Below are 21553 nucleotides of genomic sequence, written 5' to 3' on the forward strand. Positions count from 1 at the left end.
TGTAAACAAACCAGTGAAATGACAGTAGCAATTTGTGAAAAATGTGATAATTTTTGAAAAATAAAAAAGATACATTCTTACCATCAAATACTTTTATTCCATAGTTTGTTGCTTTTTTTTTGTATTTTTGGGTTTTTTTTCTTCGAGTTAAGTTTTTATTTTGTCCTCGGTTGGTTCAGCAACACACTCCACCATTTTGTTTTTGTCTACTCACGGTATATGAGCTGATAGCCTAGTAGCAGAGTAGCCAATCAGAGCTACTCTACTACTAACATTTCATATACACACTAAAAGTATAAAAGAAACACCTAATAAGAAAATAGGAAATTTATGTAGTTACAAGAGGTATAATATAACATCTGGTTATAAGTCAATTGGATTAAACTGTATCTGAAACCATCTGAAAAAAGACGTCAGAGGTTTGCGGTGATTCGTGTCTCATCACATCTGTCAGTTCAGAGTGTAGTGTACACTAATCATGTCAGGTACAACTAAACATGAACCTCCAGCACTTCATACCCAAAAAACATTTTGAGCTTATATAATGTACTTTTAAAGTGCATCAGCTGTTCTCACCCAATACTTCCATGTCTCTATATACTCACACTTAGTGATGAAGAACCTAGAGCAAACTGTTCAGATTTCAGTAACACAATGTGACTAGAAATGAAAGGTGTACATGTTCAGTACCTGCTCCTGACCATAGACATATAAACATAGACGCCGCCTTCTGCATAGAATCATACGTCATCCTCGCTGCCATATTGGATGTGGCAAAGTGGAGATTCTTCAACTTTCTCTGGTATAGCGTCTAGACAGTAGCCGAGAATAAAGATGCCTCATTCATGTGCTGCGTTTAACTGTACCAGCAGGTTTACCGTCCAGACAAGATCACATGGGATTACCTTTCACAGGTGAGACAGGAAAAATACTTTTCATTATATTTGGTCATTATAACGTAATTTTACGAACAGATTTTTCTGCCTTTGTGGCTAATATGAAGGATTTTGACAGAACAGGTCAGACAGTCAGGATCAGAGAGGGAGCTGTTCCTTCAGTCTTCAGTTTCCCAGCTCATCTCCACCGGGTAGGTGTATAGTTATAAGCAGTGAGAATTAGATAATACAGTGCCACACTATGATGAACGTTTTTGAACGTATGATGAATGTTTTTAACCTTTCTGAATGTGAAGGAATCAGTGATGTATTTTGTTTTGGTATGACGTTAGAACCTGTCCGAACTCAGTTTGGCGGTCATTCAGCTCACTTTATTCAACGAGAGTAGGTCTGTGTGGTGACTCAATAAATAAAACAGTACATTTTTTATTTTCATTCACTATTTCCATCATTTATTATATTCAGTCTTGTAGGTTGGTTATTGTGGCCTCAGGTTTTGGTAGCTTGCTACGGTATGCTGACTGATTAGCTTACCTGAGCTATCTATCGCGTATCTGTCGCTAGTTTGCAGTGTACAGGGTATTTCGCACACTATTTATAACCATCACATTAAAAGTTATATGTGTTGTTTTGATGCCTGTTTGTTTCCCAAATATATACGTGTGTGTCTTAATTGGTGAATAAAAGGCATTGAGTTAAATATTATTGTAGAAAGGGGCTTTATGAAGTTCAGTCCATTTACTTGCATTGGTTTACAGGGAAGATTTGCCACATCAAATATGGCGGACACTCTGACGTATCCCAGCAACAGGGCCACCAGCTATGCGGCGTCTATGTTTATATGTCTATGCTCCTGACACAAAGCAATGCAGACTGCGCTAGTCTCTTCACCTAAGACTGTCTTTGACTATGTTTAATACTAGTCCAGAATGTGGACTATGTCTCATCTCATCTCATCTCATCTCATTATCTCTAGCCGCTTTATCCTTCTACAGGGTCGCAGGCAAGCTGGAGCCTATCCCAGCTGACTACGGGCGAAAGGCGGGATACACCCTGGACAAGTCGCCAGGTCATCACAGGGCTGACACAGACAACCATTCACACTCACATTCACACCTACGGTCAATTTAGAGTCACCAGTTAACCTAACCTGCATGTCTTTGGACTGTGGGGGAAACCGGAGCACCCGGAGGAAACCCACGCGGACACGGGGAGAACATGCAAACTCCACACAGAAAGGCCCTCACCGGCCCCAGGGCTCGAACCCAGGACCTTCTTGCTGTGAGGCGACAGCACTAACCACTACACCACTGTGCCACCTGTGGACTATGTACAGTGGTGCTTGAAAGTTTGTGAACCCTTTAGAATTTTCTATATTTCTGCATAAATATGACCTAAAACATCATCAGATTTTCACACAAGCCTATCCTATGAGCCTATCCCAGCTGACTATGGGCGAAAGGCGGGATACAGTGGTGCTTGAAAGTTTGTGAACCCTTTTGAATTTTTTATATTTTTGCATAAAGATGACTGTGGCAGCGGGGGCGTGGTCAAGCGCCGGTCTGTGACAGGAGGGTGGAGCCGGGGAAGGTGAGTGGCAGAATCGCGACACCTGAGGATAATTAACCTGTTTGTGTGTGTTTTCCCAGTAACCGCTCCCTATTTAATGAGGCAGAGAGAGAGGAGAGGGAGCGCAACCCGGGACCAGACAAGTGTGCGTGTGTGTGTGTATGGAAGGAAATATTTAGACTGAAAAGTTGTTAAAATAAATAATTTATCTGCCTCCAAGCTTTGTCCTGCCGTCCTCTGTGCTCCACCCACACTCGAAACTCGCTACAGTGGTGCCGAAACCCGGGAAAAAGGTGGAGCACCAACACAGCAGCCCCATGGAATCTTCCCCGTTCGCGGACTTGGTCCACGCCCTCCGGCGTCTCCTCGCGGCGGCGGGGTCCACCAGCGCCCCGGCCGCGGGCCCGTCTCCCCTCACCGTGACCAAGATGGGCCCGCAGGACGACCCCGAGGCGTTCATCACATTGTTTGAGCAGGTCGCCGAAGCCTCGGGGTGGCCGATGGAGCGGCGCGCCTCCTCCCCCTCCTGACGGGAGAGGCGCAGCTGGCCGCACTACAGCTCCCTGCCGACTGCAGGCTGACCTACGCCGATCTTCGCCGGGCTGTCCTCCAGCGCGTGGGGCGCACGCCGGAGCAGCAGCGCCAGCTCTTCCGCACACTGTGGATGGAGGAAGTCGGCAGCCCGTTCGCGTTCAGCCAGCAGCTCCGGGACGCCTGCTGGCGGTGGCTGAGGGCCGAAGATCGCGACGCCGAGGGAATCATCGACCAGGTGGCGCTGGAACAGTTCATTGCCCGCTTACCAGCCGGAACCGCGGAGTGGGTCCAGTGCCACCGCCCGGCGTCGCTGGATCAGGCCGTGGGACTGGCGGAGGATCATCTGGCGGCTGTTCCGGCGGCAGGACAGCGGACGTCATCAGTTTCTCTCTCCTCTTCTCTCTCTCTTTCTCTCCCCCCTCCTCCCGTGTCCCGTCCTCTCCCCATTCCCCCACCGCGGAGGCGGGGGCCGGCTCCACCCCAGCCGGCCCGCCGCACCCGTGGTGCCCTCCCGTTTCTCCCTTCTGTGTCTGTCTCTCCCCCCCCTTCAGGTGAGTGAGCCCCAGAACACAGCTGCAGAGGGAAGGCCCGGGCCGGTCTGCTGGCGCTGCGGGGAACCGGGCCACCTGCAGCAACAGTGTGCAGCGATGGAAGTGGGGGCGGTGGTGCGGATCCCCGACGCACCAGAGGCTGCCCTCGATTGGGCCGGAGCGTATCGCATGCCGGTAAGTGTACAAGGGGCTACATATCAGGCGTTGGTGGATTCAGGTTGCAATCAGACCTCAATCCGCCAAAGCCTGGTGCAAGACGAGGCATTGGGGGGAGCACAAGGGGTGAAGGTGTTGTGTGTGCACGGGGATATTCACAGCTACCCGTTGGTGTCGGTCCACATACATTTCAGAGGGGAAAAATCGATAGTGAAGGCGGCGGTTAATCCTCGCCTTACCCACTCTTTGATTTTGGGGACTGATTGGCCGGGATTTCGGGGTTTAATGGCATGCCTAGTAAAGAGTGGGTCCTGCCAGTTGACAGGGGAGGGTCCCGGTGTCGCTTTGGCTGGAGCTGCGGTCGCAGAGCCGTCTACATCATCTCCGCGACAGAGTGAGGAGCCACCGGCCCCTCCTCTTTCTATTGGGGAATCCCTCGTGGATTTCCCACTGGAACAATCGTGAGACGAGACTCTGCGACACGCGTTTGACCAAGTGAGAGTAATCGATGGTCAGACGCTCCAGCCGAACGCCACCCCGTCCTTCCCCTATTTTTCCATTTTGAAGGATAGGTTATACCGAGTGATGGAGGACACTCAGACAAAAGAGCGAGTCACCCAATTGTTAATTCCAAAGAGCCGCCGGGAATTGGTATTCCAGGCGGCTCACTTTAATCCCATGGCTGGACACCTCGGGCAGGATAAGACACTCGCCCGGATAATGGCCCAATTCTATTGGCCGGGGATTCGCGGCGATGTCCGTAAGTGGTGTACGGCGTGCCGCGAATGCCAGTTAGTAAATCCAGCGGCCATTCCAAAAGCGCCCTTGTGCCCCCTACCATTAATCGAGACCCCGTTCGAAAGAATTAGGATGGATCTCGTCGGGCCATTAGATCGGTCAACACGAGGGTACCGCTTTATATTGGTTCTGGTGGACTATGCAACGCGATACCCGGAAGCGGTGCCTCTTCGCAATATCTCAGCACGCAGTATTGCAGAGGCCCTCTTCCACGTCATCTCCCGGGTTGGAATCCCGAAAGAGATTCTGACTGACCAAGGCACCTCGTTTATGTCACGGACACTGAGCGAACTGTATGGGCTACTGGGTATTAAGCCGATCCGCACCAGCGTGTATCACCCACAGACGGATGGTTTAGTTGAACGGTGAGGACGCACGTAACTGGGATAAGTGGCTCGAACCCTTGTTGTTCGCAGTGCGAGAGGTCCCCCAAGCCTCCACGGGGTTCTCCCCATTTGAATTATTATATGGGCGTAAGCCGCGCGGCATCTTAGATGTCCTGCGGGAAAATTGGGAGGAGGGACCTTCACAGAGCAAAAACGAAATTCAGTACATTATGGATCTGCGCGCAAAACTCCACACACTCACCCACCTAACTCAGGAGAATTTGCGGCAGGCCCAGGAACCGCAAGCCCGCCTGTACAACAAGGGCACGCGCCTTAGAGAGTTCACTCCGGGAGATAAGGTACTCGTCCTGTTGCCCACGTCGAGCTCCAAATTAATCGCCAAGTGGCAAGGACCCTTTGAGGTCACACGGCGAGTCAGGGACGTCGACTATGAGGTTAGGCGAACGGACAGGGAGGGGGCACTACAGATCTACCACCTCAATCTGCTGAAACTCTGGAACGAGCAGGTCCCCGTGGCGTTGGTGTCGGTAGTTCCGGAGAAGGCGGAGCTGGGGCCGGAGGTCCAAAAAGGGTCATTGGCAACACGTACCTCTCCGGTCCCCTGTGGAGACCACCTCTCCCCGACCCAACTCACGGAGGTCGCCCAGTTGCAGGCCGAGTTTTCGGATGTGTTCTCGCCCCTGCCCGGTCGCACTAACCTCATAGAACACCACATAGAGATGCCCCCGGGGGTGGTAGTGCGGAGCCGTCCTTATAGATTACCCGAACACAAAAAAAAGGTGGTTCGGGAAGAACTTCAGGCCATGCTCGAAATGGGCATCGTCGAGGAGTCCCACAGTGACTGGAGCAGCCCGGTGGTCTTGGTTCCCAAGGCCGACGGCTCGGTCCGGTTCTGTGTGGACTATAGAAAAGTCAACGCGGTGTCTAAATTCGACGCGTACCCAATGCCTCGTATTGATGAGCTGCTCGATCGACTAGGCACGGCTCGCTTTTACTCGACACTGGATTTGACGAAGGGATATTGGCAGATCCCCTTGACTCCATTATCCCGAGAGAAAACGGCCTTTTCCACACCGTTCGGCTTACACCAGTTCGTCACACTTCCTTTTGGGCTGTTTGGGGCGCCCGCTATGTTTCAGCGGCTGATGGACCGGGTCCTCCGGCCCCACGCCACCTATGCAGCCGCTTACCTAGATGATATCATCATTTATAGTAATGATTGGCAGCGGCACCTACAACACCTGAGGGCCGTCCTTAGGTCGCTGAGGCGGGCGGGACTCACTGCCAACCCGAAGAAGTGTGCGATTGGGCGGGTGGAAGTACGGTATCTGGGCTTCCACTTGGGCAACGGGCAGGTGCGTCCCCAAATTAATAAGACGGCAGCGATTGCGGCCTGCCCGAGGCCCAAGACCAAAAAGGGGGTGAGGCAGTTCCTGGGGCTGGCTGGCTACTATCGTAGGTTTATACCTAATTATTCAGACATCACCAGCCCGCTGACTGACCTCACTAAAAAGGGGGCGCCAGATCCGGTCCAGTGGACGGAGCAGTGCCAGCGGGCTTTCTCTGAGGTAAAGGCTGCACTGTGTGGGGGGCCACTTTTACACTCCCCTGACTTCTCTCTCCCTTTTGTGTTGCAGACCGATGCGTCGGACAGAGGGCTGTGGGCAGTTTTGTCCCAGCAGGTGGAGGGGGAGGACCGCCCGGTCCTGTACATCAGCCGGAAGCTGTCAGTGCGTGAGGGGCGCTACAGCACAATTGAAAAAGAGTGCCTGGCGATTAAGTGGGCGGTCCTCGCCCTCCGTTACTACCTGCTGGGGCGCTCTTTCACTCTCTGTTCGGACCACGCGCCCCTCCAGTGGCTCCACCGCATGAAGGATGCCAACGCGCGGATCACCCGTTGGTATCTGGCACTCCAACCCTTCAACTTCAAGGTGGTCCACAGGCCGGGGGCGCAGATGGTCGTGGCGGACTTCCTCTCCCGTCAAGGCGGGGGGGGGGGGGGGGGGGGGGAGTCGGCTGCGGGCCGGATGAGCGCCCGGCCTGAGTCAGGCGGTGGGGGTATGTGGCAGCGGGGGCGTGGTCAAGCGCCGGTCTGTGACAGGAGGGTGGAGCCGGGGAAGGTGAGTGGCAGAATCGCGACACCTGAGGATAATTAACCTGTTTGTGTGTGTGTTTTCCCAGTAACCGCTCCCTATTTAAGGAGGCAGAGAGAGAGGAGAGGGAGCGCAACCCAGGACCAGACAAGTGTGCGTGCGTGTGTGTGTGTATGGAAGGAAATATTTAGACTGAAAAGTTGTTAAAATAAATAATTTATCTGCCTCCAAGCTTTGTCCTGCCGTCCTCTGTGCTCCACCCACACTCGAAACTCGCTACAATGACCTAAAACATCATCAGATTTTCACACAAGTCCTAAAAGGAGATAAAGAGAACCCAGTTAAACAAACAAGACAAAAATATTATACTTGGTCATTTATTTATTGAGGAAAATGATCCAATATTACATATCTGTGAGTGGCAAAAGTATGTGAACCTCTAGGATTAGCAGTTAATTTGAAGGTGAAATTAGAGTCAGGTGTTTTCAATCAATGGGATGACAATCAGGTGTGAGTGGGCACCCTGTTTTATTTAAAGAACAGGGATTGATCAAAGTCTGATCTTCACAACACATGTTTGTGGAAGTGTATCATGGCACGAACAAAGGAGATTTCTGAGGACCTTAGAAAAAGTGTTGCTGTTGCTCATCAGGCTGGAAAACATTACAAAACCATCTCTAAAGAGTTTGGACTCCACCAATCCACAGACAGACAGACAGACAGACTGTGTACAAATGGAGGAAACTCAAGACCATTGTTACCCTCCCCAGGAGTGGGTGACCAACAAAGATCACTCCAAGAGCAAGGCGTGTAATAGTCGGCGAGGTCACAAAGGACCCCAGGGTAACTTCTAAGCAACTGAAGGCCTCTCTCACATTGGCTAATGTTAATGTTCATGAGTCCACCATCAGGAAAACACTGAACAACAATGGTGTGCATGGCAGGGCTGCAAGGAGAAAGCCACTGCTCTCCAAAAAGAACATTGCTGCTTGTCTACAGTCTGCTAAAGATCATGTGGACAAGCCAGAAGGCTATTGGACAAATGTTTTGTGGACGGATGAGACCAAAATAGAACTTTTTGGTTTAAATGAGAAGCGTTATGTTTGGAGAAAGGAAGACACTGCATTCCAGCATAAGAACCTTATTCCATCTGTGAAACATGATGGTGGTAGTATCATGGTTTGGGCCTGTTTTGCTGCATCTGGGCCAGGATGGCTTGGGATCATTGATGGAACAATGAATTCTGAATTATACCAGCGAATTCTAAAGGAAAATGTCAGGACATCTGTCCATGAACTGAATGTCAAGAGAAGGTGGGTCATGCAGCAAGACAACGACCCTAAGCACACAAGTCGTTCTACCAAAGAATGGTTAAAGAAGAATAAAGTTAATGTTTTGGAATGGCCAAGTCAAAGTCCTGACTTTAATCCAATCAAAATGTTGTGGAAGGACCTGAAGTGAGTAGTTCATGTGAGGAAACCCACCAACATCCCAGAGTTGAAGCTGTTCTGTACGGAGGAATGGGCTGAAATTCCTCCAAGCCGGTGTGCAGGACTGATCAACAGTTACCAACATTTAGTTGCAGTTATTGCTGCACAAGGGGGTCACACCAGATACTGAAAGCAAAGGTTCACATACTTTTGCCACTCACAGATATGTAATATTGGATCATTTTCTTCAATAAATAAATGACCAAGTATAATATTGCTGTCTCATTTGTTTAACTGGGTTCTCTTTCTCTACTTTTAGGACTTGTGTGAAAATCCGATGATGTTTTAGGTCATATTTATGCAGAAATATAGAAAATTCTAAAGGGTTCACAAACTTTCAAGCACCACTGTAGTATGCATAAATGGCACTTTATTTGAATGATTTGCTTTTATTTGACAATATAATCAGTGCAAAAAAGTAATCAATAAAAGATATGCATTGCAACACTCCTATGCACTTTTCAAGTTCAGACCTGAGCATGTCTAAACAAATCAGTCCAGTTTAATTGGAATAATTTACAGTGTCTACACCAAGAAGATATGAATCAAGTGTTGGAACCATTGTCTTAGAGCTCTTCAATTCCCAGCTAAAATAACTCCCAGATGTACAGGATGAGCAGTGACAAAGGGCAGAGTCCAGCGGCACGACAAAAACAAACATTTCAACTCAGTGAGGTCATGGATTCACAGCCAGCTGCAGCACAACAAACACAAGGCGTTTGTTTCACATTCCTTGAGTTTGATGTTTGAACGCCATCTGATTCACAAGATGAATGGAGTTAATCCTACACAAGTCGAACTGTTGCTGTGAAATTATAAAACTGGATTGAAGGAGAGAGCTTGCAAAAAGTTTCCCTCGTCTCACTTATTCGGATTTTTTAAACAGTTTTTCTGTGAATTTTAAGCCTTACTTGGAGAGCTGGCTAAAGAATAAGAAGAGCAGATCATCAGGATATAGAAAGAGAAATCACATCAATCATAAAATCATTGTAAAGTCTCGGAGTACCATCATTCAGGCAGATCTTTTTCTGTGGAAAAATGACCTGGAAATGGATAAACGTAATCTGCATTCTTCTGTCACTCTACAGTACATCAGTGGTCGGTAAGTGCCCTGCTGTTTTATAAGATGCCAAGAAATTCCACTTAAAATCGAATGGCACTGTTAAGTCAAGTCAAGTCAACTTTATTGTCAAATATGCTCTACATGCTTGACATACAGCGCAGATGAAATTTCAGTCCTCTCTGACCCACGGTGCAAACAGGCAATGCAATAAATAAAAAAATAGAATAATTGAAATAAGAATAATTGAAATAAACAATACAAACAGTATAAACACTCTAGATAAGAACTAGACTAAACACTCATATATAAGAGATAAAGTGGGACTGCTTGTATTTGACCTCAGTTTACCGTCAATCATCGTTCAGGGAAAAGCATAAAAAGGAAAACAAACAATTTGCCTCTCTGCTGTTAAAAAACCGAAGCTCTTACTATCATTTATACGATATTTTACGATATTATAAAGCTATACACAAAAAGTAAAAAAGAAAGACCTAAATTTATGGTTGCTGATTTGTGTGGCTCTTGTAAACAATACTGCAAAGTCTAATATTGGTGTAAGATGATATTTTACTTAATATTTTTCTTCTTAAGCCCTAATACTCCTGGATCTCATCTCTCATCTCATTATCTCTAGCCGCTTTATCCTGTTCTACAGGGTCGCAGGCAAGCTGGAGCCTATCCCAGCTGACTACGGGCGAAAGGCGGGGTACACCCTGGACAAGTCGCCAGGTCATCACAGGGCTGACACAGAGACACAGACAACCATTCACAGTCACATTCACACCTACGGTCAATTTAGAGTCACCAGTTAGCCTAACCTGCATGTCTTTGGACTGTGGGGGAAACCGGAGCACCCGGAGGAAACCCACGCGGACACGGGGAGAACATGCAAACTCCACACAGAAAGGCCCTCACCGGCCACGGGGCTCGAACCCGGATCTTCTTGCTGTGAGGCGACAGCGCTAACCACTGTGCCGCCCTAAATGTATTAATTTTAAAGCAAATTATTCAGTAATTACTTTTATTCAGTCGCTACTGTTAAATAGGAAATGTATGTAGTTACAAGAGGGATAATATAAACTCTGGTTATACATCAACTGGTTTAAAAGGTATCAAAAGCTTTCCATCTGAAAAAAAAAAGATGTCATCGGTTTGTGGTGATTCATGTCTCGGTGTCTCATCACATTTGTCAGTTCAGAGTGTAGTGTACACTAATCATGTCAGATACAACTAAACATGAACCTCCAGCACTTCATAATGGAAAAATTATTTTGAGCTTATATAATGTCCTAGGTGGCACGGTGGTGTAGTAATTAGCACTGTCGCCTCACAGCAAGAAGGTCCGGGTTCGAGCCCCGTGGCCAGAGAGGGCCTTTCTGTGCGGAGTTTGCATGTTCTCCCCGTGTCCGCGTAGGTTTCCTCCGGGTGCTCCGGTTTCCCCCACAGTCCAAAGACATGCAGGTTAGGTTAACTAGTGACTCTAAATTGACCGTAGATGTGAATGTGAGTGTGAATGGTTGTCTGTGTCTATGTGTCAGCCCTGTGATGACCTGGCGACTTGTCCAGGGTGTACCCCGCCTTTCACCCATAGTCAGCTGGGATAGGCTCCAGCTTGCCTGCGACCCTGTAGAACAGGATAAAGCGGCTAGAGATAATGAGATGAGATGAGATAATGTCCTTTTAAAGTGCATCAACTGATCTCACCCGATACCTCCATGTTTTTATATGCTCACAGTTAGTGGTGAAGAACCCAAAGCAAACTGTGCAGACTTCAATAACACAACATGGCAAAAATACAGAGAAATGAAAGGTGTACATGTCCAGTACCTGCTCCTGACACGAAGCAATGCAGACTGCGCTAGTCTCTTCACCCAGGACTGGCTCAACGATACACAGGAACATACTGCACACTTTAACAGTACACTTCCCACTAAAATCATTATTCATGGATATAGGTAGGCACAATTTTACACTCTGATACTGTAGTTGTTCATAATAAATCACACACTTTCTTTTACCAGGATAAATCTAGATTTCCACCTTTAATATACTGCCATCTCTTCTAGAGCTCTAGGCAGGAAGCCATCCTGGGTGAGTGGCTTAGCCTGGGCTTTGTTAGAGAAGGAGGATTCGAACATCTTGGTGGTAGACTGGCTCTTTGGAGCATCTTTTGCCTATAACAGAGTGGTGGATAATTATAAAGAGGTGGCTGTACAGATAGCAATTCTTATAAATCAGCTGACGGTGAGTATGTTTTATAAGTAATATTTCTTCAAGCACTTGCAAGACAGTGGACAAGCATTCATCAGTGTGTGTCATCTAAGATGCTTAACAATGCTTTTTTGTGCTGCTGATGCAGACCCTTGGAACTGATTTGGAATCATTCCATCTCATTGGCATAAGCCTGGGAGCTCATGTAGCAGGATTTGTAGGAACTCTGTTTAGAGGCAAACTTGGACGGATTACAGGTGAGGAACCACTGCATTACTCGCTTCATCAGTTACATATCAGACTACAAACCAAGCAAGATGCCTGTGTCTGTAGCATGGGTTGTACTTATTTGTTTGAGAAAAGCTTCAGAACAAAGTGATTCCTGAAGCATCAGATTTTTTAAACATAATGGAAATATCCGCCTTGTAGCTGCATTTAGTTTTATTAGTTTTTCCTGAAGAAATACCAGGATGAAGAAATTATTATGGTGTAAACAAAAATCTTATGCACACTCACACTACTTAAAACTTCAACTTTATGAACAAGACTTTCCACTACATTGAAAGAAAGCATTACTTTTCTCTGGCAAAGGACAAATTAGTCTGTTTTGTTGACTTCTTAGATTTCTTTTCAAGTTTCCCAGAAAGTATTGCATTCTTCAGAATAATTAGTTAAAACTAAGAAAACTTTCAAGCTTTTGTAATTCTTTCACAACACCTAACACTGTAAGTCTAATTTACGCTTTCACTTTTGTCGTAATTTTACATTTATAGGAAGTTTGGTCCTCTTTTCCAACATGTTTTCACAGGTCTGGACCCAGCAGGGCCGATGTTCAAAAATGCTGACCCATCTGACCGCCTGGATCCCTCAGATGCCATGTTTGTCGAGGCTATACACACCGACTCTGACTGTGAGAATTCAACAAAACCTCACATAACTTTAAGCCTGCTGTAAAGTGAGGATAATAACAACAACCAGTTCTCCTTTCCTCTTGAACTGCTCACACAGAGCCTCATTTCTGCTATTGTATTACCTTGCATCATAAAATGCTGCTCATCATGCTACCAATTCTACTCTCAAATAACTATATCATGCTTTAATTATTTCACTTACATTTTGCAGATTTTGGCATATCTATTCCTGTTGGGCATGTGGATTTTTTCGTAAATGGTGGGTTCGATCAAACTGGATGTGTACGGTCAAGTTTTTCATCAAGTATGTGGACATTTCAAGTATGTGGACAAGTTTCAAGAACTCATTCTAACTCTCTGACTGATTCAGTTAGAACAACATGGATAAAAACCAAAAAATCTTGCATTATGACATTTGTGTTTGGATTGTGTATTTAAAAAATGTAGTGTTTCAGCAAGTCTCGACTGGGTCTTTAAGGAATTATAACAGTTCATTGAGTCATTATTGTAAACTTTAAAGATAATTGCACTTAACTATGAAGGTGAAAGTTATAAAGGCTTAAAAAGAAAATGCAGCCGCAGTAGCTGAGAATCTGGGTTTGTTGTCAGTTTTTATTTATTTTCCAGTATATGGCTATGTAATCTGTGACCATATGAGGGCGCTGTATGTGTACATGAGTGCACTAAGTGGCTCCTGTGCACTCACTGGCTTCCCTTGCTCCAGTTATGAGAATTTCCTGGCCGGCCAATGTACCAGCTGTGATGGCCCCTTCATCAGCATTTGCCCACAGATAGGTAAAACCTACACAAACATTTATTAAGGCCTATTTCATTAAGCACCAAGTGACATGATTTGCTTTCTTCAAATCTGAGGTCATGTTTGCATAACTTAACAGAGTATCACATGCGAAGAGGCATTCCTTCCACATGTTATTAACTCAAGTCTGATGAAAACAGTTTGCATCTTATAGAATGTATGTTTAGGCTAATTGTTATAATGGGTTTATGTGGTCACAATGTACAGTGGTGCTTGAAAGTTTGTGAACCCTTTAGAATTTTCTATATTTCTACATAAAGATGACCTAAAACATCATCAGATTTTCACACAAGTCCTAAAAGTAGATAAAGAGAACCCAGTTAAACAAATGAGACAAAAATATTATACTTGCTCATTTATTTATTGAGGAAAATGATCCAACATTACATGTCTGTGAGTGGCAAAAGTATGTGAACCTTTGCTTTCAGTATCTGGTGTGACCCCCTTGTGCAGCAATAACTGCAACTAAATGTTTCTGGTAACTGTTGAACAGTCCTGCACACCGGCTTGGAGGAATTTTAGCCCGTTCTTCCGTACAGAACAGCTTCAACTCTGGGATGTTGGTAGGTTTCCTCACATGAACTCTTTGCTTCAGGTCCTTCCACAACATTTCGATTGAATTAACCTCAGGACTTTGACTTGGCCATTCCAAAACATTAACTTTATTCTTCCTTAACCATTCTTTGGTAGAACGACTTGTGTGCTTAGGGTCGTTGTCTTGCTGCATGACCCACCTTCTCTTGAGATTCAGTTCATGGACAGATGTCCTGACATTTTCCTTTAGAATTCACTGGTATAATTCAGAATTCATTGTTCCATCAATGATGGCAAGCCGTCCTGGCCCAGATGCAGCAAAACAGGCACAAACCATGATACTACAGTACCACCATCATGTTTCACAGATAGGATAAGGTTCTTATGCTGGAATGCAGGGTTTTCTTTTCTCCAAACATAACGCTTCTCATTTAAGCCAAAAAGTTCTATTTTGGCCTCATCTGTCCACAAAACATTTTTCCAGTAGCCTGGCTTGTCCATGTGATCTTTAGCAAACTGCAGATGAGCAGCAATGTTCTTTTTGGAGAGCTGTGGCTTTCTCCTTGCAACCCTGCCATGCACACCATTGTTGTTCAGTGTTCTCCTGATGGTGGACTCATGAACATTAACATTAGCCAATGTGAGAGAGGCCTTCAGTTGCTTAGAAGTTACCCTGGGGTCTTTTGTGACCTCGCCGACTATCACACGCCTTGCTCTTGGAGTGATCTTTGTTGGTCGCCCACTCCTGGGGAGGGTAACAATGGTCTTGAATTTCCTCCATTTGTACACAATCTGTCTGACTGTGGATTGGTGGAGTCCAAACTCTTTAGAGATGGTTTTCTAACCTTTTCCAGCCTGATGAGCATCAACAACGCTTTTTCTAAGGTCCTCAGAAATCTCCTTTGTTCGTGCCATGATACACTTCCACAAACTTGTGTTGTGAAGATCAGATTTTGATAGATCCCTGTTCTTTAAATAAAACAGGGTGCCCACTCACACCTGATTGTCATCCCACTGATTGAAAACACCTGACTCTAATTTCACCTTCAAATTAACTGCTAATCCTAGAGGTTCACATACTTTTGCCACTCAGAGATATGTAATATTGGATCATTTTCCTCAATCAATAAATGACCAAGTATAATAGTTTTGTCTCGTTTGTTTAACTGGGTTCTCTTTATCTACTTTTAGGACTTGTGTGAAAATCTGATGATGTTTTAGGTCATCTTTATGCAGAAATATAAAAAATTCGAAAGGGTTCACAAACTTTCAAGCACCACTGTAGCCTTATGAACACCATTCTAAAATTCTAAATCAATATTGCTGTAATCCGAAACGAAAGCAATATGTTGTCTGTGTATGGTGAACAGAACTGTAGTAGCACATGTGAGAATCAGCTGGACTGAAGTTAAAGGTTATAAAAGGCTTATTGGCAATAGTGTACAGTACCATGCAAAAGGTGGGACACACCTTCTAATTCAATGTTTTTTCTTTATTTTTATTAATTAAAAGTCACTTCATGTCTTAAAGTAATGATAAATGTCGTTTCTCTTTACTTAGTTGAGCAGTTCTTGACATAAATATATGCTATTTACCAGCTGGGAGGTCCGTATCGTGAAATACCGTGACCGAGGTCTTGAAAGTACTGACCGAGGCTCTCTAGGCCGAGGTCAGTATTCAAGGCCGAGGTCACAGTATTTCACCATACAGACCGACCTTAAGCTGGTAAATAATATTTTTTTCTTTACCAAATTCTAACAGAAAACGAGAGCGCCCGAAAGGGAAAACTGAGCCGAGGCGAGCCACCATTTTGAATCCTCATTCATGGCTGTAATGCAAATTGCTTCCTCCTCAGTATACAAGTGCACTTCCATGGCAGGAAAAAAAAAAAAACTACATTTTGCCACCTATGTAGTCCCTTATTTATACAAAATTGAGTCATTCAGGATTCAGCCATGTTTTTGCTCAGCGTTAGCAATTCAGAGGTTTTTAGCTTTCGTCTGAAATGTTTTCTTTTATTTCTTCTTCCTCAGGGTAGTAAAACTCGCTTTCGCTGTGAAGACTGTCGTTATCGCTATCCATGATGTAAAATTAATGATATTCTCCTGAGAAATGCTGGCAAAAATTTATAAGATTTTTGATAATCTTATAAATAAATCTTATTTAAAAAAAAGATAAATGTTGACAAAAATTGCTACTATGTTTGTTGTTGTGCACGAGTGAGACGCCAGAGGTCTGTAACTAGGGTCCGTAACTGGGGTCCATATCGTAGGATACGGACCTGCTCGCCAGCCAATCAGAGCACAGGATTTGATGGAAACCAGACTGCAAAAAAAAATAATATGGATTATTTTTTTCACGGTCCGGTTTCCATCAAATCCTGCGTTCTGATTGGCTGGCGAGCGGGTCCGTATCCTACGATACGGACCCCAGTTACGAACCTCTGGCGACTCGCTCTCGTTCACAACAACAACAAACATAGTAGCAATTTTTGTCAACATTTATTTTCACATTTCTCAGGAGAATAGCATTAATTTTACATCATGGATAGCGATAACGACAGTGTTCACAGCGAAAGCGAGTTTTACTACCCTGAGGAAGAAGAAATAAAAGAAAACATTGCAGGAGAAAGTGAAAAACCTGTAACTGTTGCTAACGCCGAGCAAAAACATGGCTGAATCCTGAATGACTCCTATTTGTATAAATAGGGGACTACATAGGCGGCAAAATGTAGTTTTTTTCCTGCCATGGAAGTGCACTTGTATACCGAGGAGGAAGCAATTTGCATTACAGCTGTGAATGAGGATTCAAAATGGTGGCTCGCCTCGGCTCGGTTTTCCCTTTCGGGTGCTCTCGTTTTCTGTTAGAATTTGGTAAAGAAAAAAATAAATGTATTATTGACCAGCTTAAGGTCGGTCCGTATGGTGAAATACCGTGACCTCGGCCTTGAATACTGACCTCGGCCCAGAGGGCCTCGGTCAGTACTTTCAAGACCTCGGTCAAGGTATTTCACAATACGGACCTCCCAGCTGGTAAATAACGTATTTACTACAGTTGTGGAATAGGGATATTTACTGTATTTTTATTATTTACTCTTTACTGTTTGATGATCTCAAACTCAAGAAACTTAAGAAGGCAAGAAATTGCAACTAATTACCTTTTGATGAGGCACACCTCTTAATTAAAAAGCATTCCAGGTGAATACCTCATGAAGCTGGTTGAGATAATTCCAATAGTGTGCAAAGCGTCATTGAGGTAAACAGTGGCTACTTGAAGAATCAAAAACAAGAACCATATTTTGTTTTTGTTTTTTTTATACTTTTTGTTCACCACATAATTCTATATATGTTCCATATCTGTTATTTCATAGTTTTGTTGTCTTCAGTATTGTTCTACAATGTAGAAAATAGTCCAAATACAGAAAAATCTATGAATGAGTAGGTGTCCAAACTTTTGACTGGTACTGTGTATTGATGTACAACCCCGACTCCAAAAAAGTTGGGACAAAGAACAAATTGTAAATAAAAACGGAATGCAATGATGTGGAAGTTTCAAAATTACATATTTTATTCAGAATAGAACATAGATGACATATCAAATGTTTAAACTGAGAAAATGTATCATTTAAAGAGAAAAATTAGGTGATTTTAAATTTCATGACAACAACACATCTCAAAAAAGTTGGGACAAGGCCATGTTTATCACTGTGAGACATCCCCTTTTCTCTTTACAACAGTCTGTAAACGTCTGGGGACTGAGGAGACAAGTTGCTCAAGTTTAGGGATAGGAATGTTAACCCATTCTTGTCTAATGTAGGATTCTAGTTGCTCAACTGTCTTAGGTCTTTTTTGTCGTATCTTCCGTTTTATGATGCGGCAAATGTTTTCTATGGGTGAAAGATCTGGACTGCAGGCTGGCCAGTTCAGTACCCGGACCCTTCTTCTACGCAGCCATGATGCTGTAATTGATGCAGTATGTGGTTTGGCATTGTCATGTTGGAAAATGCAAGGTCTTCCCTGAAAGAGACGTCGTCTGGATGGGAGCATATGTTGCTCTAGAACCTGGATATACCTTTCAGCATTGATGGTGTCTTTCCAGATGTGTAAGCTGCCCGTGCCACACACACACTAATGCAACCCCATACCATCAGAGATACAGGCTTCTGAACTGAGCGCTGATAACAACTTGGGTCGTCCTTCTCCTCTTTAGTCCGAATGACACGGCGTCCCTGATTTCCATAAAGAACTTCAAATTTTGATTCGTCTGACCACAGAACAGTTTTCCACTTTGCCACAGTCCATTTTAAATGAGCCTTGGCCCAGAGAAGACGTCTGCGCTTCTGGATCATGTTTAGATACGGCTTCTTCTTTGAACTATAGAGTTTTAGCTGGCAACGGCGGATGGCACGGTGAATTGTGTTCACAGATAATGTTCTCTGGAAATATTTCTGAGCCCATTTTGTGATTTCCAATACAGAAGCATGCCTGTATGTGATGCAGTGCTGTCTAAGGGCCCGAAGATCACGGGCACCCAGTATGGTTTTCCGGCCTTGACCCTTACGCACAGAGATTCTTCCAGATTCTCTGAATCTTTTGATGATATTATGCACTGTAGATGATATGTTCAAACTCTTTGCAATTTTACACTGTCGAACTCCTTTCTGAAATTGCTCCACTATTTGTCGGTGCAGAATTAGGGGGATTGGTGATCCTCTTCCCATCTTTACTTCTGAGAGCCGCTGCCACTCCAAGATGCTCTTTTTATACCCAGTCATGTTAATGACCTCTTGCCAATTGACCTAATGAGTTGCAATTTGGTCCTCCAGCTGTTCCTTTTTTGTACCTTTAATGTTTCCAGCCTCTTATTGCCCCTGTCCCAACTTTTTTGAGATGTGTTGCTGTCATGAAATTTCAAATGAGCCAATATTTGGCATGAAATTTCAAAATGTCTCACTTTCGACATTTGATATATTGTCTATGTTCTATTGTGAATACAATATCAGTTTTTGAGATTTGTAAATTATTGCATTCCGTTTTTATTTACAATTTGTTCTTTGTCCCAACTTTTTTGGAATCGGGGTTGTAAAATTGTCTATGTCAGTATGTGCTATTGTTGTTGTTGTTGTTTAAAGACAGATAAGTAAACTCAGTCTGAACTCCCATCCTTTTCATCTGTCTGTGTTTGTGTCTTAGGCTTGTTGAAGAACAGTGGGATAACAATGTCACCATTACCCCTACATGAGAAAGTCTACCTCCTGACTACATCTGAAGCTCCCTTTTGTGGTGGGATTGTTTTTCTAACATGTATATTTATCACCACGTTTCAGTTGAGACGAAGATTATTAAATATACTGTATGTGGACACAGATTAGAGAAGTTTATATTCTCTCATTAGTCTCTTTTGAATTAAGATATGAAAATGCATGCTTGTGTAAGAAACCTGGATCTGTGCTTTGTCTTCCTTTATAGTCCATCACATAATGATTGAGCTGAAAGTGTCCCCACTGATAAAGGGTGCAGTGGTGCAGGTAACCCTGGTCTCCAAGCAAGACATCAAGACAGAACAGAAACTCCATCTGTGTGTATAACTGCATTCCAGCTTATCCACTTTTAGCACCAACTACAACTAAAGCCCTTATGGGAAACAATCACATACATTTCACATGCGATAATATGTTTTGCACATGTGATTATGTGAGTAATATCTGGTCACATGAAAACATGTGAAAGTACATTTCAACATGTTACTCGTATACTTGTGTGAAGTATGTTACCGTTTGCACAAAATAGCTACATTTTGTATTATTCTATCCACATTCACTGGATATGAGCAACCGCACACTCTGATTGGCTACTCTACTACTAGGCTATCAGCTCATATACCATGAGTAGAGAAAAATAAAGTGGCGAAACGTGTTGCTGAAACAACTGAGGACGAAGTAAAAACTCTACTCGAAAACGAAACCCCCAAAAATGAAAAAAACAAAACAAAATATGAATGAAAGTATTTGATGAAAGAACGTATCTTTTTTTTATTTTTCAAGAATTATTATTATAGCACTTTTCACAAATTACTGTCATTTCACCATTTTGTTTCCATTCTACATTTTTAAGCATTAAAACTTGTTGAATTTTTTTAAGATTGTTTCAAAAGCTCAAAGAAGTTTGAAAATTACATAACTGAAATGTTATGGAAGAATTAAATAAATGTCTAAAACTATTCTGTACCTCGGCACGACAGCAAGATGGCACTTTCTACAAAAAACAACACTAAAGTCAATTTGTGCAGCCATTGATAGGCTTTTAAGAAGTCTGCCTAAATGGGAATGATTTTGTCAGACGTTTTGTATAAAGTTTTTGTACGAATTTACGAAGTTTTTGATCGAATTTGCAAAAAATAAAGATAAAAATGCTCTGTTTCTCAAAATCCAGTGAATGTGGATATAATAAAACAGTTATTCCACTCAATCTCGTCGTACATGATTTATAGCTCACACGGCACTACGCACCTCGTCGGCTATCAGCTTGATTTCGTGCAATAATTGTTAATTATATGCTTAGAATGGTTTTCTGTATACATATTCCAGATATTCTGATGAAAACATTTATAAAATAGTGGTCGGGCACCCAGAGCATCTATGTAAGATTGAGTCGATCCATCTGAAGAATACTGGAATGTTTTTGTACAGACAAGGGAACATCCACTTTGAATACATCTGTATCTCCAGGATCCCTAAAATGAGGTAAAATCAACAAAGATGTTTAAAGTCCCCAAAAAAAGTATGGGTGGAAAATTTATATATATAGTGTGTGTGTGTGTGTGTGTGTATGTGTGTGTTGTTTCTATTCTACACTTTAGGAGGCTGGACTCATTGTGTGTGGAGAACATAAGGATTGGCAGGCATGCACCATGGTCACATGATTTTATCCAGGTGTGCTGAATGTCAAGAGGGAGAGCGTAAGCTCCACACAGTGGACCAAACTGGAAGATACATTTTACCAACGCACAAAGAACACACATTAGAACTAAATATATAAAGACAACAACATTTATTAAAGTGTTCCATTAAAAGCACACATATTGCATGTGTATTGTAAAAAGAAAAAAAACATTTATAAATGCGTTTTTCAGTGACAGTCCAAGGATATTCAGTCAGATATTACAGAGCAATTATAATGCCTTTTAATACTGGTCAATTACTGGAGTTCAGTTTGATGATTTCTTTGCTCCTAATATCAAATAATGCAATACTGTTCAGATGAAAAGTCTTCACGTTGACATCTCATGTGTCTTATTAACTTAACATACACGTTTGACATTTGTGATATACAGTAGCTTGGCAGCCTGGCTATTATTTAATGTATAAATCTGTGAAATGTATAACAATGTTCAGGCACATTTATGTACAACATCTGGTATTTAGAATGGAGCATAAAGCTTAATCTACTGCAGGCAAATTTTAGACTGGGAGTAATATCAGCCATGCACTGCATTTTCACTGAGGTTTTATTAACGAAGATTTGGCCCCATGTAAATACACTGATTCCTTATGGTGAATTAAAGACTCACATAAAGTAATATAT

At 43.5% G+C, this 21553-nt stretch overlaps 1 protein-coding gene across 1 annotated transcript; it reads left to right on the top strand.

The window, feature by feature from the left end:
• The first annotated feature begins 478 nt into the window (after nucleotides 1-478).
• Nucleotides 479-21527, top strand: pla1a (phospholipase A1 member A). Its single transcript, XM_060930551.1, has 12 exons — nucleotides 479-485; nucleotides 1022-1087; nucleotides 11233-11452; nucleotides 11564-11741; nucleotides 11857-11965; nucleotides 12517-12618; nucleotides 12831-12923; nucleotides 13247-13414; nucleotides 19163-19252; nucleotides 19439-19547; nucleotides 20557-20712; nucleotides 20829-21527. Exons 1-12 carry the CDS (start codon nucleotides 479-481, stop codon nucleotides 20908-20910), a joined length of 1380 nt encoding a protein of 459 aa, XP_060786534.1. The 3' UTR covers nucleotides 20911-21527.
• The last annotated feature ends 26 nt before the right edge of the window (nucleotides 21528-21553 follow it).

This window comes from Neoarius graeffei, chromosome 9 (genome assembly GCF_027579695.1).
Source record: "Neoarius graeffei isolate fNeoGra1 chromosome 9, fNeoGra1.pri, whole genome shotgun sequence".
Taxonomy (NCBI): Eukaryota; Metazoa; Chordata; class Actinopteri; order Siluriformes; family Ariidae; genus Neoarius; species Neoarius graeffei.

Excerpts from the sequence above, each read along its gene's own strand:
- pla1a (XM_060930551.1), top strand. Across the intron at positions 11,742-11,856 it reads TTCTTATAAATCAGCTGACG|ACCCTTGGAACTGATTTGGA; the intron begins GTGAGTATGTTT and ends CTGCTGATGCAG. Across the intron at positions 12,924-13,246 it reads ACGGTCAAGTTTTTCATCAA|TATATGGCTATGTAATCTGT; the intron begins GTATGTGGACAT and ends TTTATTTTCCAG.